This window comes from Rhinatrema bivittatum, chromosome 4 (genome assembly GCF_901001135.1).
Source record: "Rhinatrema bivittatum chromosome 4, aRhiBiv1.1, whole genome shotgun sequence".
Classification (NCBI taxonomy): Eukaryota; Metazoa; Chordata; class Amphibia; order Gymnophiona; family Rhinatrematidae; genus Rhinatrema; species Rhinatrema bivittatum.
This window is the reverse complement of record NC_042618.1, coordinates 396,143,373-396,160,135: the sequence shown is the minus strand read 5'-3', so window position 1 is coordinate 396,160,135 and position 16,763 is coordinate 396,143,373. Positions and strand designations below refer to the sequence as shown.

At 43.3% G+C, this 16,763-nt stretch overlaps 1 protein-coding gene across 13 annotated transcripts in view; it reads left to right on the top strand.

The window, feature by feature from the left end:
- The window catches only part of MAGI1 (membrane associated guanylate kinase, WW and PDZ domain containing 1), a 975,264-nt gene that overhangs the window by 943,307 nt on the left and 15,194 nt on the right, over window positions 1-16,763 (top strand). For all 13 annotated transcript variants that reach the window (XM_029601033.1, XM_029601039.1, XM_029601036.1 and 10 more), the window contains one exon: window positions 7,507-7,597. In XM_029601033.1, coding sequence (XP_029456893.1) covers window positions 7,507-7,597 — 91 coding nt within the window. The remainder of the gene's footprint in view (window positions 1-7,506; window positions 7,598-16,763) is intronic.

The following is a 16,763-nucleotide window of genomic DNA, read 5'->3' as shown; positions in this document are numbered from 1 at the left end:
AATTGATTTATGCTTTAATAATTTGAATCCACCTAAAAATGCACCAAAGATTTTAATTTGTTCCAAAAAAAACACCAATAAACGCTTGTTTCTGGTACGTCACAAAAACCCCTAATTGCATGAAAAATAATCCCCTAAATTTGCATTTTATAAATCCCTAGAATCAGAAGCCCTAGTTATAATTAATCAGAACAACATTTTCAAAATAAGGTGATAGTGAATTAAGTCAGACTACTGCAGTTTCCTTAGCCCATCTTTCACGCCTATTCCATAGAAGATATCTGCAAGGCTTCCACCTGGTCTTCTATCCATACTATCAATGGTCATTGCTTCACATCAAGGCAATAATTCTGGCCAAGTAGTTCTCAAGTGCTTATGTAATTTCTTCAACTCTCCCTCCATCCTCTAACTCAGTATGGGTTACATGTTCCACTATGAATATAGAAACTTGAAAGATATCCTCATGCAACTCTCAGCTTGTAAGCCCCATTTATGTGGATGCGGATGGTTGGATGCCATCACTCCTCATTTGTGGCTGATTTGTCCTGCTCTCTAATGGAGAACACCTGTTACAGGTAAGCAACTTTTGCTTTATCTGCAGATCAGACAGTTTTGTAAAAGGTCACATCTATATATAAAACATTGTTTTACCCAGAAGTCCCTTTGAAAATTACCATTCAGTATATAATTTTATTTTTTATATATTCAATAAAAAAGGAAACTTACTATACATGAACTCTGCTTGTATCTATTGTTTTACTTTAATATTTTCATGTGGTGCAATAGCAAATATATGCAGGGCCGTGGTGCAAGGGGACTTGGTGCCCTAGGCGAGCCTTCTCCCTTGTGCCCCCCCCCCCCCCCCGTTGCGCCGCCACCCCCCCCGGTCTTGGCCCCGATTCCTACCTCATTCTCGATCACGCCCGCTGACTGTGTGGTTTTCTGGGTCGCAAGCAAGTTGGGCACTGCTTGCGGCCCGCCAAATCTCCACTCCTCTTTGCCACCGCTTGCGGCCCCTTATGGCTCGCACCCAATGGCGCACCAAGGGTCTCCAGCGCCCGGGGGCTAATACATTTGTGTGCCTCTCCAGCATCCCACCCGTAATCCTTCTTGTACTAATGCTTAAGGTCACACAAAATCAGTGGAATCTCTAGACAGAAGAATTGGGGGGGGGGGGGGGGGGGGAAGCCAAAATGACATTTCTTCATCACATGGATCCTGCTTTAAAATTGGTTATAAAAAAAAAGTGTCTCTGCGTATAAAAAAAAAGGGTCTTCTGCGTATAAAAAAAAAGGGTCTTCTGCGTAATTTTAAAAAGCTGGCCAGTTTCACACTTCTAGTAAAACTACTATAAAATTATTTGATAGCCTCATTCAACTATTCTATATGGCTATGAAAGTGAAGTCTGGAATATATAGGAAGGGACAGAATGTCAATATAAATCCTGCACTTCCAGTTCTGTAACTCTGTGTATCCACTGAAATTCCCCCAAACAATGGAGCTTGGATGTTTCCCTTACAGCTCATCATACTAAAAGATATTTTCAACTTCTGGTGTCACCTCACAGTAACAGCAGCACGAACACCTTTCACTGTCAGACACATTGTGAACTAACACAAAACCCTTCAAAAAAGACACTCAAAATCTATATTGCAATCCTATCATAACATAACAGTAATAACACCAAGGACTCAAACAACAATAACCCTACCTGTGAATAAGCAAGGGTAAATATTACACTGGGTCCTAGAATACCAATACACCACCTACTGAGGAAACCCAATTGCTATAGATCCCTATACAGATACTACATGCTAGCAGAATCTCTCATCATGGTCACACACACAGAGCAGAGCCAGACCCTCACCAAATACAGAATACAAAATAAAGGAGCGCAAATTAGAAAAAACTGAAATGGAAACCCCAAGAAGCCAGACTCTGTGTATTAATAATGGAAAAATAGAACCACCATTCCTCATAAAACAATAAAATCAAGAAACATAAAGTATCAGTTATAATAGTAAAACCATACTAATAAAAGAATATTTTAAAACTACTGATAAACAGAATTTCTATTAATTAAAATCATATACATTTTTTACAATTTCCCAAACACCAATAAAATATTTCAAAACCGCACATATATCAAATAACACCCAATAATTAAAACTAATAAGGATTTTAAAAAGCCCCTGCTGTCCATGCATGGAAGCTCTTCATTTCCAGTCACCCTGATATTGTCGAGGATTAGGAGGTTATCCTCTCTTTCTCACACATACTCACATGTCCATTCTCTCTCACACATACACTGTCACAAACATACACACTCATACTCTTATACCCACCATAACCTCTCACTCTCACAGACACTGACACACTCTCATGTGTAAGACACTCTCTCCCCTAACACACACTCCCCCCCCCCCCCCCACACTCTTATGCCCCTGGATTTTCTCAAACACACTCATGCTCTCACTCTCACTGGCTCCCTCACATACCCACAAACACACACACACACAGGCAAGCTCCCAGTCATTCTCACACTGAACCCCAGGCAGGCACCAATTCATTCACACACACACACGCACCACACACAGGCAGGCACCTATTCTCACACATACAAACCCCAGGAAGACACCCATTCATTCTCATACACAAACACACACCTACACCCCCAGGCAGACTCCCATTCATACACATGCACACACTAAAGGCAGATCCCCTCTCTTTCTTTTGCCAGCAACCTCAGAGCCTCTCTCATTCCTCTGCTTCCACTGTCACTGCTGCTGTGTGGCTATTGGGGAGGGGCTGATTGCTGCTACTGGCACTGAAGCCCATTCTGCTGCCTCCTCTCTGCAGGCCCCATGGGCTTCCATTTCCTCCATGCTGATCTCCTACATTGTGAGATCCACATAGAGAAAGTGCTACTCTTGCACATTCCCAAAGATTACATGTGCCAATCAGTAAAAAGTAATTTTTTTTTGTTTTACTTTGCTGTCTGATCTTAGTTTTCTAATCGGTTGGTCACAGGATTTTTTTTACCACCGTCCCTTTCTTATTTTTTTGCCAATTCCTTTTATATTGTCTTTTTTCCTATTTCTTTTCTCTCCATCTGTCTTCTTCCCTCAAACACACAGTCAGGTTCTCATTCTCACATGCTTTCTCTCTCTCTCTCTCTCACACACACACAGGCTCTCACTCTCACATGCTCTCTCTCATACAATCATTCATACACAGTCTCTCTCTTGCACATGCTGTCTGACTCACAAACACAGAGGCTCTCACATGCTGTCTCTGCAAACATTCAGGTCCTCACTCCCACACACCGTCTCTCAACTCATCTCATACATGCACACACACACCCTCTACAGACCCTCAGCCTCTCTCTCACCTCTGGGTCTCCTCTTCACGGGTCGCCGCAGGATGGGCTCTGCAGCGGCCCTGGTCTTCTCGGGCCGCCCGCAATGTGGGATTCGTGGCGGCCCGTAAGCGCTCTTCCTCTTCTGCACGTGGCTGATGCTCCTCCTCCTTCCGGCACGAAGCTGGTGCTCCTCTTCCGGCACGCGGCTGATGCTCCTCTTCCGGCACGCGGCTGATGCTCCTCCTCCTTCCTGCCCGTGCAGCTCCGGCAACATTTTTCTTCCGGGTCCGCGGGGGCAGGAAGGAGGAGGAGTATTTGCAGGCTTAGAGCGACCTTTTTTTTTCAGGCCGTGGTGACGTGAGGTCCACCACTGCCCTGCCGATCTTCGGCGGCCGTATGAGCCTTCTTATCGGCCACCAGCAGCTCGGCGCCCCCTAATACTAGGTGCCCTAGGCGATCGCCTAGTGCTTCCACGGGCCCTGAATATATGCTTATTGAAGTAAGAGGATTGTCCCACCCTGATAAGCTAGTTTCTGTTGCTTTGGTTTCCATATCTTTACATATGTACTATGGTTGTAAACAAATGTTAGCCATAGAAGTGAGGCATAGTTGGCTCTAATACTTGCAGGCAAAATGACAAAAAGAATTATGGGAAAAAAAGATAAACAAAGGATAAAATATAAGGAATAATGAAATGTCTGTCAGCAAATAGCTCTGGGAATAATTAAGGTTTTAAATGTCTCTCTGGTTAACCCTTGACAGTGACCATTTAAAAATAATGGCCACTTACATATCTAAGATTAGAGCAGGATCAAATTGCTCTCATTTCAGAACTAGTGAAAACAAAAGTTCAAATGAAGAAATGATTACTTAGAATCAAGTAAGGTAGATTGTAGAAAAACGATGGCATTTGTCTGTTCACTACTGCTTCAAAATTCAAATGTTCTTTGTGCCTACATATCTGACAAAATGCTTTGGCTAGTCTAATCATAAAATACAAGATGCAATGAGAGTAAAATCTGTAAAGTCTGCCCCTTTTCATCTGAAGTTTGTGGTCACCCAAACTTTGAGCTCTAGTTTTAAGCATCTCGTGTAATTGCAGAATAGGAAGGTATCTTTTGAAAATATATCCTGTTCTATTGCCCATTTTATTTTGCAGTATGTCATCCTGAGAGGCAAGAAGAATTAAAACACATTTCTAACCAAAAAGATTGGTTGAACAGAAGTGTGGGGTTCTTTAGCTAGTCTTATGTGATAGTCTTTCCAATTAAATTCATGTAAACACAAGTTACCTGTGCTTTCAGTTAATTTTTAATATAGTTAGTATCTCCTATAGCTTATTTTTCCTTTTCATCTTTCAAAACAGCAGCTAGATCTAATTCTTTGTGTCCCTATGCTGCTGCTACTTTAACTCAATTAGGGATTAATGAAATTGCTGATATGAGTGGTTACCAGAAAAAAAAATCCAATTTACATAAAAATGTTAATGATATGCATTACAATACTGCAGCTTTTTGTTTTACAAAATTTTCATTTTTAAGCTCTAGTACTATTTTTAATGTAGAGATTTTACATTTTTCAAGCCTAATAGAGTTAGAGAGTTTATCTTCGTGCCTAAAGGCTTTTTTGGCTCGCTTTCTGCTTGACTTGTAAGTGACCTATCTAGGACAGCAGACACTGGACCACCAGTGACTTTTGGCAAGTCTTGGGGGACCCTCCTGACCCCCACAAGACTTGCCAAAAGTCCAGCGGGGGTCCGGGAGCAACCTCCTGCACTCCGGCCGTCAGATGCCAGTACTCAAAATGGCGCCAATCACCTTTGCCCTCCCTGTGTCACAGGGGCTACCGGTGCCATTGGTCAGCCATATGTCACGGTCGGCCATTGGTCAGCCATATGTCACGGTCAACCCCTGTGACATAGTGAGGGCAAAGGCGATCGGCGCCATTTTGAGTATTGGCATCTGACGGCCAGAGTGCAGGAGGTCACTCCCAGACCCCAGCTGGACTTTTGGCAAGTCTTGTGGGGGTCAGGAGGGTCCCCCAAGATTTGCCAAAAGTCCCTGGTGGTCCAGCGGGGGACCGGGATCGACCTCCTGCACTTGGACCATCGGCTGCCAGTAATCAAAATGGCGCCAATAACCTTTGCCCATACTATGTCACAGGGGCTACCGGTGCCATTGGTCAGCCCCTGTCACATGGTAGGAGCACATGATGGCACCGATGGCCATGTGACAGGGGCTGACCAATGGCACCAGTAGCCCCTGTGACATAGTAGGTCAAAGGCTATCGGCGCCATTTTGAAACAGGGCACCGAGGGGGTGAGTGCAGGGGATGGCTCCCGGACCCCCCGCTGGACCACCAGGGAGTTTTGGTAAGTCTTGGGGGGGTCAGGAGGGTGGGGGGTTGTAGTTAAATTAATCGACGTATTAACGTATTGGGGCACCATACGGCCGAATGCAACGTATCTGCCTCCCGACGAATCCGAATCCCGAATGCAACGTATGGTGTCCCTCTGCACATCCCTATTGAATATCCCAGCTAAGTTAGCCGGATATGTTTATCTGGCTAATATTCCTAGAGGATAAGTTCTGAATATGGATCTCAATGTGTTATAGAGAGGGCCAATATTTAAAAAAATAAAACCTGAGCCCCTAAATTAGGAACTGATTTTCAACTAAACTTAGAGCGCTAACAACTGAATTTTTAAAGCATTTCTCATGCTAAGAGGCCATTATACGTGTGTATGTGGGCTGTGCATGAGTAACACGGGTTTTAAAAGCCACTAATTATGTGTATATATGTGCATGCGCAAGATAAAAAAAAAAAAGAGGTGGAAAAGGAGCTTGTTATGGGCATTCCGGGGTGGAGCCAACAGTTATGCGCATAAAACTGTATTTTAAAACCGGAGGCCGCAGCAAGTGGCAGCCTGTTAGCTGCATATATTTACTGCTGCTCCTGATAAGGAGTATGTCTGCAGAAATCACGTTTTTAGGCCTAATATTACAGGGTGAGGGGTCCTTGTCAACTGAGGTAGAGCAGGATGAAGAGCCAGAGGGGTGTTAATGACCTTGACATTGAAGTGATGGGAATTATGCTAAATTAATTGGACAGATAAGCAGACTGGATAGCCTATATGGTCTCTTTCTGCTGTCATGTTTCTAATATAACTTAAATATGAAAACCACATCTTAGTCTACTTCCTGCAAGTCTAATTTGAAAAATATTTCATGGAGTCCTATATTTTTTTTTTATCATCAGTTTATATATTATAATCCTATACAGGCAAGAATAAATCTCACACTGAGAAAAATTGGAAAAAAAAATCAAAATTAATTTTGCAGGAGTAAAATGACCAATAAAGGCATGCTTTATTTTGATTATTAACCCAAATCACTATAAGGAATATTTATAAACTCCCACTGCATAGCAGCTATTCCAGCTTTTAATAGGAGCCTAACAAGGCAGACTTACACATATTAAGGCTTCTTACTTGCTCAAATGTTCCTATTTAAGCTGGATCGACTTAAGTAACTAATTGACAAAGTACTGAGAGGACAGTAATCAAAGCTTTTTACATGGATAAAAGCATGTTTACCCATGTAAAAATGTGTTTTGATTATTGCTTCCTCTCTCCCATTTGTACGAGCGTTGTATGCATCAGCTGTATTTTCAAAGAGAAACTATATTCCTGTGGGAGTGAAAGTTCCCTGTGGGGTTTTAAACTTGCCTTCTAGGCTTGTAAGTGCACTCACTTTATAACTAAAAGCACTGATAAATGTATTCAAATTGCATTATTGTTTCCAATCAAAAAAAACATTTCCAGAATCAACTGTATTAACAGAACATTATAAAATGCCAAAAAAAAAAAAAGAATTGTCACCAAAAGTATATATTTCCATAATTACCTAAGTGTTCATTTGAAAACAGTTTCTTGATGTGTATGATTTTCAATAAATACAGAATGGTTGCCTATTTAAAGAATTCCCTGTTCTTTTACTGCAAAATCAAGCTGTGCAAATCCCTTCCAGGCAGTTTTAAAAATGTATTTGCTAGTTTCCAATGCAGTATTACAAACCAAGCATACTTACATAAAATTATAAGATGATATTCTTTTGCCTAAACTGAAGAACCATTTTTTATTTTAGAATCCTCCAATGCTTCTTTGTTGACCAATGCAGAAAAAATAGCTACAATTACAACCACACATACCCCTCAGCAGATATCACAGGAGGCCAGGTAAATAAATTTGATGTTGGGAAATACGCTTGCACTTTGTTGAAACAAAATGCCTGCCTTGTGAAGGCTGTGGTGTGGACAAGTTGGGGTACTACTGTTGGTAATGGCATAACCCGTTTAGAACTTAATGGGTCAGTCTTGCTATGGGCATGGAATGTAAAATAGTATTTTGAAACCTGTTAAGTTTGTGTTTCTTAGCAATGTGCCTATCATTCTTAGACTTTTCTAACAACTGTGCAAGGGATGCATTTCATGGTCTCATAACATGGACTGATGTTCTAGATAAGAAAAGACTGATTTCCTAGACTGTAGACAGATGGACTCAGGACCAGTGGGTTTATGCTCCTCTGCCAGCAGATGGAGACAGAGCATGCTGACTTCACAGTATATATAACCCTGCTGTGACCCCAGCCTACCAGTGTTCTTTGTCTCCAGCAGGTGGTGGATGTGCATCTCCCAATGGGGATTGCTTTGAGCTTTTTGAAAGGAGAAATTTGAAATTCTAAATTCAGGGAAAAAAGCCCCTCTCTCCTGAGGTGAAGCCTAAAGCTCCCTCCTCCAATTGAGAATTCCTGAGGCGATTTCTGTAGTCCCTCAGAGGTGTGCCTTGGTCCAGTAGCTGGGTTTCCTAGCGTGGACTTAGCTGCTAATTCAGCTGAAAGGCAGAAGGTTCAGGAGGCCGAGTGTGGCAGTGGCAGCAGATGCCCTCTCTCCCAGCAGCCAGAGAGGAGTTCAAGCTTCAAAGGTTCCTCAGACAGAGGGCTTTGGTTCCATTGCCCACATCTCAAGAAAGTAAGGGGCGATATTCCATTTATTTTGTTGTGCCCAAGAAGGAGGGCTCCTTTTGGTCCCATCTTGGATCTCAAAAGGGTTAACCGTCACTTGAAGGTGACTCATTTTCGAATGGAAACCTTATGCTCTGTAATAATGGCAGTGCTGTCAGGAGAATTTCTGTCCTCCTTGGATCTGTCAGAGGTTTACCTTCATATTCCCATCCTATTGGAACACCAACGCTTTCTACGCTTTGCAGTGTTGGGGCACCATTATCAGTTTTGGACGCTGCCTTTTGGACTTGCCATCTCTCCCAGAACATTTTCCAAGATTATGGTGGTTGTAGTGGTGGCCTTGCAAAAAGAAGGAATCCTGGTGCACCCGTATTTAGACAACTGGCTGATTCGAACCAAGTCTCAGGAAGAGAGCCACCTGGTGACACACAAGGTGATCTCCGTATTGCAGGAGCTCAGTTGGGTGGTGAACCTGACCAAGAGCAATCTTCAACCATCCCAGTCATTGGAGTATCTGAGGGTCTGGTTAGACATGGTACAGGACAGAGTTTTTCTACCGGAAGTTCGGATCCAGAGATTGATGTCTCAAGTGGTCAGTTGATGAACACCATACGCCCGACGGTGTGGTCCTACCTACAGGTATTTGGTTTGATCCTACCTACAGGTACTCTGTTTGATAGCAGCTACCCTCGAAGTGGTGCCATGGGCAAGGCACATATGCGTCCTCTTCAGCACTGTCTGCTATCTTGTTAGAACCCGCAATCTCAGGATTATGCATTTCGGCTCCACTTGCCAATGGAAATCTGCTCCTGCCTCCAGTGGTGGTTGCAGGAGGATCATCTGAGAAAGGGAGTTCCCTTGTCCTCTCCTGCATGGTTGGTACTCACAACAGATTTTTATTTATTTATTCAGGTGTTTTTTATACCATCGTTCCAAGGTAAGATTGCAACGGTTTACAAAGTCATCATTCAGTTTCTGCAAGTCTCCATGGTTGTGGGACTCACTGTCTGGAGTTAACAGCCCAGGGGCGCTGGAATGCCGAAGAGTCCTGCTCAAACATCGGTCGCCTGGAGACCCGGGTGGTATGGCTGGCATGCTTGCAGTTCAGCCTTAGGCTGCGGAATCAAGCGGTTCATGTGCTGTCAGACAATGCAACGACAGTGGCCTATATCAATCGCCAGGGAGGAATCAACAGCCAGCAAGTGTTTCAGGAAATGGAATGGGCGGAAGGTCATCTGCAGATGATCCCGGCCTCTCACATTGCAGGAAAAGACAATGTAATAGTGGACTTTCTCAGCAGGGGAGAGTCTGGACCCAGGAGAGTGGGTGTTGTCAGCCGAGGTGTTTCAGCTGATTGTGGATCGCTGGTGCCTTCCATTCCTAGGCTTGTTCATGACTTCTTGAAATGCGAAGGTTCCTCGCTTCTACAGTCGCAGGAGAGATCCGTGGTCTCTGGGAATTGATGCTCTCATACAGGTCTGGCCGGAAGACAGATTGCTTTATGCCTTTCCTCCATAGCCCTTGCTGGGCTGGATAATTCTCAAGATTGAAGGTCACAAGGGACCTAGCATTCCTGGTGGCACCAGACTGGCCCAGGCATCCATGATATGCGGATTTGTGATGACTCCTGGTGGAGGCCTCACTTCATCTTCTGCAACACATGGATCTGCTTCAGCACGGACCGGTTCTTCACGAGGATCTGACTCGATTTTGTCTTACTATTTGGCCCTTGACAGGGATCACCTGTTAAAGCATGGTTATTCCTCTGTGGTGATTGCCACTTTACTCCGCACTCGCAAGTTCTCCACTTCCTTGGCTTATGGGCGGGTTTGGAGAGTTTGAGGCTTGGTGTGAGGAGCTGGGTGTTCTTCCCCGTTCAGTTAAGATCCCTCTCATTCTGGATTTTTTGCATGATTGATTGAATAAAGGCTTGACCCTTAATTCCTTGAAGGTGCAGGTTGTGGCTCTAGTGTGTTTCAGAGGCCTGGTGAATGGTGTTTCCTTGTCATCTCATCCTGATGTGGCCCATTTTTTGAAAGGAGTGAAGCACCTTAGGTCTCCCTTGTGGTTACCAGTTCCATTGTGGAGGCTTAATTTGGTACTGGATATTTTGGTGGGCCCTACGTTCCTACCACTGCGTAGCCTTTCCCTACAGTTGTTGACTTTGGTGGCTATATGTTCTACATGTTGGATTTCTGAGCTGCAGGCATTGTGTTGCTGGGAGTCATTCCTTCGAGTGACTCCAGGGGTGTGTTACAGCTGCATACTGTTCCATCCTTCCTATCCAAGGTAGTCTTGGACTTTCATTTGAATCAGTCTGTCTTCTTGCCATCCCAGGATAAGGTCAGAGATGCGGAGGAGTTTCACTTTTGCACTCCTTGGATGTTAAGCTTCTTGTCTTGCGGTACCTGGAGGTCTCTCTTTGAAAGACAGATCACCTGTTTGTTCTCCATGGTTGGGAGTAAGCAGGGCACTTCGGCTTCGCGGACTACGATAGCTCGTTCGATTAAGGAAGTGGTCCTGGCCACATATGTAGATGTTGGAAAGCCGTTGCCTACTTAGGTTAGGGTTCATTCCACTAGGGCTCAGACAGTGTCATGGGTGGAGGTCAGTCTGTTGTCTCCCGTCGATATCTGCTGAGCTGCGACGTGGTCCTCCTTACATACTTTTTTCAGGTTTTATCATCTGGATGTGCAGACCTGGGAGGATGCAGCCTTTGCACATGTGTTGACTGGACCACGGGCAGCCTCCCATCCAGTTGGGGAGTAGCTTTGGTACATCACACTGTTCTTGAGTCCATCTGTCTACATGCTAGGAAATGAAGAAATTACTTACCTAATAATTTTGTTTTCCTTAGTATAGACAGATGGACTCAGCTTCCCGCCCTCGGCTGCCACATGAGTATGTTAATAGTCCTCCTCTGGGGCTCTGGGTCCCAAGGGATTACTGGTAAGTGTTCATCCAGTCCCCTAGCTTGGGGTACCTAGAATCTTATGTGAGTTCAGTGTTTATGGTTGGTTGAGTACTGTTCTGGTTACCTGTTTTTAATCAAGTTTTTTGCAAGTCTGTCCACAGTTGCTTTTGAAGAGAATACTAGCAGACTGGGGTCACTGCAGGGTTATATATACTGCAACGTCAGCTTGCTCCGTCTCCTGCTGGCAGGGGAGCATAAACCCAATGGTCCTAAGTCCATCTGTCTACACTAAGGAAAACAAAATTATCAGGTAAGTAATTTCTCCATTAACAACAACTTGTAAAACGGAGTTTTCCATGCAACATATCCAGACATCAGATATATCTGATAGTGCTCAATTAAAAGTTGCTACTTCTCAGTTTAATCTCACCTGCCTTAAATCCCCTGATTTTCTAGTGAATAAACCTTTTAAGAGGGCATGTCTCAACCACACACATCACTGGAATCAGCCTTATTGTTATTGTTATTATCATCATTTGTATAGCACACACCAGATGTAAGTAACACTGTACAGGACACACAGAGCTGAATTTTCAAAGCCATTTATATGTATAAAACTATGTTTTATGTAAGTAAATTGCTGCTATAAAATAACCTGGGGCTCAGTGCACATAAAAGTATGCACGGAACCCAGTTTTGCACATACTTTTATCTGAACTGGAGTGAAGCGTTCTGGAGAAGTGAAGTTGGAACTTCCATGCATATTTTTTTAGTTTTAAAAGTGTACGTATGAGTTAACCTGTACATGTTATATCCTTTGAAGAGGAGATGTAACTTTGGGCAAGTTATTTTTGTTCGTACTAGACCAATTATGAATTTTCAAATCGAACTAATGTGCACAAGTTCGCTTTGAAAATTCAGGGCAAAGTCTGTGTGTAAAATGTACACATAGACTTTACTCAACTGTGCAGTAACAGTATAATACTACACTTTTTAATGGATAATCCATGTTCCTTGGAGCTTACACTCTAGTCAAGATGGACAGATGCCCAACACAAAACAAGAAGCTTTGAGTTAACACAGTGTCATGAACTGGTAGGCTGGAGTCAAGGAGCACTCCCACAGAGGCAGTACAGGACGGGACTGGAGCTGGTCTTCTGCCTAACCAACCCCATCCACCACCAGTTGAACCAAGGGCTGTTGCTAGCTTTTTTGCTGCTCTGTGCAAACAATTACTGTGCTGCCCTACCCCCACATCATTCAGTCTCTGTCCCGTACCCATCAAGAAAAGCCCAGATCCCTCCAGCAATTTATATTTTTAAAAACTGGCACCCCCCCCCCAAAACAGAACCCATGGTCAAGGGAAGGGTATTAGGTACCCCAAGCAAACCTTATAGCCTTGTGCGCACACACACAATTCAATAATTCAATTATGCACTTGTATCAGATTTTACATGAAAAAAGAACATTCAAAAGTACAGTCTTGTGAGGCAACAATATCACTTACAATATGCATATTATATTTAGATGCACTGCTGATGTGCCAACCAGAAAATCCTGCAAAAAAGACACTTGAAACTCCTTTGGAATTACATTTTTTGTAATAGTTTATAGTTTATTACTTTTTTATATACCGATGTATCAGAAATCCATCACATCGGTTTACAATAAATAAACCTAAAACAATGAGTATAAGACAATCAATAGATATTAACAATTAAGAGAACAATTCCTAATTCTAAAACAGAACTAAAATTATCAAGACAATATAAAATAAGTACTAATATCAATAAAATACATTGATTTGGCTAAGAGCAATGAATATCGAAACAATCATCTTAAAAAGTGTATTATGCTAAATTAAAAACATAGCAAAACTAAAACATTAATTAGGACTTGTGTAAGCACAGTTAAAAAGCCAGGTTTTTAGATCTGCTTTACATTTTTTTATGTATGCTGGGTGTGGGCTTGGCCCTCAGAAAGCCATAAATAAACAGAATTACCATTATAACATAGCATACCTCCCATACCAAAACAACCCTAACTGCCAGCACTCAAACAGTAACAACCTTATCTATGAAAAGGTAGCACTGCATATATTACACAAGGCCCTAGAACACTAATACACATCTTATTAGTAAACAGAACAAATCAGACTGCTATAGATCACTACAGATAAATTATATAGTAGCAGAATGCCTCACCTCGGTCACATATGGAGAACACAGACAGATCCTGACCAAATACAGAATAAAGAGACCAGAAAGTATAAATAGAAACATGCTGGGAAGAACTGAACTGGAACCCACAACAAGCCAGCAGAGCAACAATGAATGGAAAAACAGAACCATTCACTGAAGCAGGGGTGTGTTAGGTAAAGTACAACATCTACAGGCACAAGAGCCATACTGAAGCAGCAAAAGTTGTTTTAATTCAATTAACGCAATTATCAGGCAGACGTATCTTAGATATTAGAACAGTAAAGCACATCAATGTATCAGCATTGTAAGTCCCCCCACACTGGCCATGTTTTGCACTGGCTGCATCAGGAGGGACAGAACAGGAGATCAAAAGGATCTTCAGCAATACGAAAACAAATCTTCGTTTGTGTAATCAGACATGCAAAGTTACAGAAGTCACCATTTGTGTGGTCAGGGAAACAAAGTAGCAGAAATCTATATTACACAAACGGAGATTTGTTTTCATATTGTTGAAGATCCTTTTGATCTCCTGTTCTGTCCCTCCTGATGCAGCCAGTGCAAACCACAGCCCAAAATGCTGATACATTGATGTGCTTTACTGCTCTAATATCCAAGATTTGTCTGCAGATAATTATGTTAATTGAATTAAAACAACATTTGCTATATCAGTATGGCTCTTGTGCCTGTTGATGTTGTATCTTACCTAACATATCCTTGTTTCAGAGGATTTATCCTGTTGATGTGTTTTTGATCTCCACTTTGCCCGTAATGTTCATAAAACATTAAAAATAAAATCAAGAAATATAAAACATCATTCATTATAGTAAAATAGTCATAAAATAAATAAATATTTCAAACCAGTTAACAAATAGAATATCCAAAATTTCCCAAACACCAATAAAAACATCTAATGAATAAACATAATCCAATAATTAAAATATTTTCTAATATTTCCCAAAAAACAAAATATTTCAAAACAGTAGAAACATCAAATTACACCCATTAATTAAAACTAATAAGGATTAAAAAATCTCCTGTTCTTCATACTTCAGATCTTTTGATTTCCAGTCACCTTGAGATTGTCATGAATTGGGGAGATAGGGCCACCCAAACTTTATCTTCACATATATTTATTTTATTTATTTATTTAACTTCTTTTACTATACCGACACTCAAGACCAGGTCTTATCGTACCGGTTTACATTAAAACATGGGGAAACCAATTAACGTATAAGTAGAAATGAGAAGTTACATTAAAACAGGGAGAGTAATAACATGGATGTCGGAAGATAGGACAGAATTAAACAATAACAGAAATGGGAGATCAAGAATCAACCAATAAGTTAACAAAATTACAAACTATAAATTAACATAAAACAATAAATTAGTTTTATGTTTATGTGTATATAAACTAGTTTATGTGTATATAAATTAGTTTTATGTTTATGTGTATATGTTTATGTGTATATAAACATAAAACAATAAATTAGTTTTATGTTTATATACACACACACACACACATACATTCTCTCAAACACTCCATTTCTTATATACGTGTCTATGTTTCCACATACACTTGCTCTCTCTCCCTCACAGATGCATGTGTGTGTGAGCATGCCTGTGAGAACATTTTATGTGGCACAGTTGCACACAGGCCCTCGCACAAACACACACAGAAGCACACAGGTTCTCACACACGGGGAGGCAGATTTTATAAATTTGCGCAAGCGCGTACTTTTGTTCACGCACCAGGCGCGAACAAAAGTACGCTGGATTTTATAAGATACGCGCGTATCTTATAAAATCCGGGGTCGGCGTGTGCAAGGGGGTGCACATTTGTGCAACCTGCGCGTGCCGAGCCTGGCGCGCGCTGAATGTTCCCTCCGAGGCCGCTCCTTCCCCTACCTAACCCACCCCCCCAACCCTATCTAACCCCCCCTACCTTTTGTTGGCAGATTTACGCCTGCTGAAAGCAGACGTAAATCTGCATGCGCCAGCAGGCTGCTGGCACGCCATCACCCGACCCGGGGGCTGGTCCGGAGGCCTGGACCACGCCCCTGGGCCGGCGCCACGCCCCTGGTCCCACCCCGAACCGCCCCCTGACCCCGGACATGCCCCCGGACACGCCCCCTCCCCCACCCCTTTTACGAAGCCCCGGGACTTACACGCATCCTGGGGCTGTGCGCGCGCCGGTGGCCTATGCAAAATAGGCGCGCCGGCACGCAAGGGCCCTGCGCGCGTAAATCCAGCAGGATTTATGCGCGCAGGGCATTTAAAATCCGGCCCAGAGTGTATGGCATACAGATACAATACATAGACAAGCATTCAAGCCCTCACATACACACAAGCAAACACATGAACATAAGCTCTGATACAAGACACACACACAAGCTCTTACCCAGAAATATGCACACAGGTTCTCACTCACACATGGCTTCCTTTCTCCAGTCCACGGTGGAATGGGCTCCACTTCAGCCCTCTCCATTGTCCTCTTCACTCCAAGCCATGGTGGAATGAGCTCCACCATGGATCCGCAGACTATTTCCTTCAGCCCCACTGGTCTTTCTGCGAAGGAGGGGGGCGGGAGCCAGAAAGCTGTGAGTGCATGTGTGCAGCTTAAAGGGGAAACTGCTGCAGCCTTTCCTCATTTTTGGCCACTGGCAGATTGGGCTCTGCCAGCAGCCCACCTTGCTGCAAACTTTTCTCATTTTTGGCCGCCGGCAGCCCCACATCCTCTCCTGCTGCAGGCACTGTCCACAGGTGTGCCACCCTGTGTAAATGCACGGTGTGCACACCTAGTCACGCCTGGCCTGATTGAACCCTTGGGTTCTGGGAGCCAGTAGGACTTGTCTTTTGTGGAACATCAGGACACGGGTGGGAAGCTGAGGCCCGGCATGGCCTGAATAAGGCAAAGCAAGGCAGGGCTGGAAGCTGAGGGCAGGCACTGGCTGAGAGCTGGATGCAGGTACTCGCTAAGAGCTGGATACAGGTATTAGCTAGGGCTTAATAGAGAGCACAACCTGGGGCTGGATCTGAGGCAAAGGACAAGAAACTGCTGCAATAGCCAAGGGACTGAACTGGACTGGACTGGACAAGGACAGGACTGGATTAGAAAGGTAACAGGGAACAAGAAAGCCCAACAGGGCATGAGACTGGATCAGGTAATCCTAGTAGGTCCGGAGGTCATAAGGTAAGACACAAAATCCCAGGAGAGCACAGAGCCAAGGCAGTGAGGACTGAGAGGTATCAGAGCAAGGCCAGAGGCC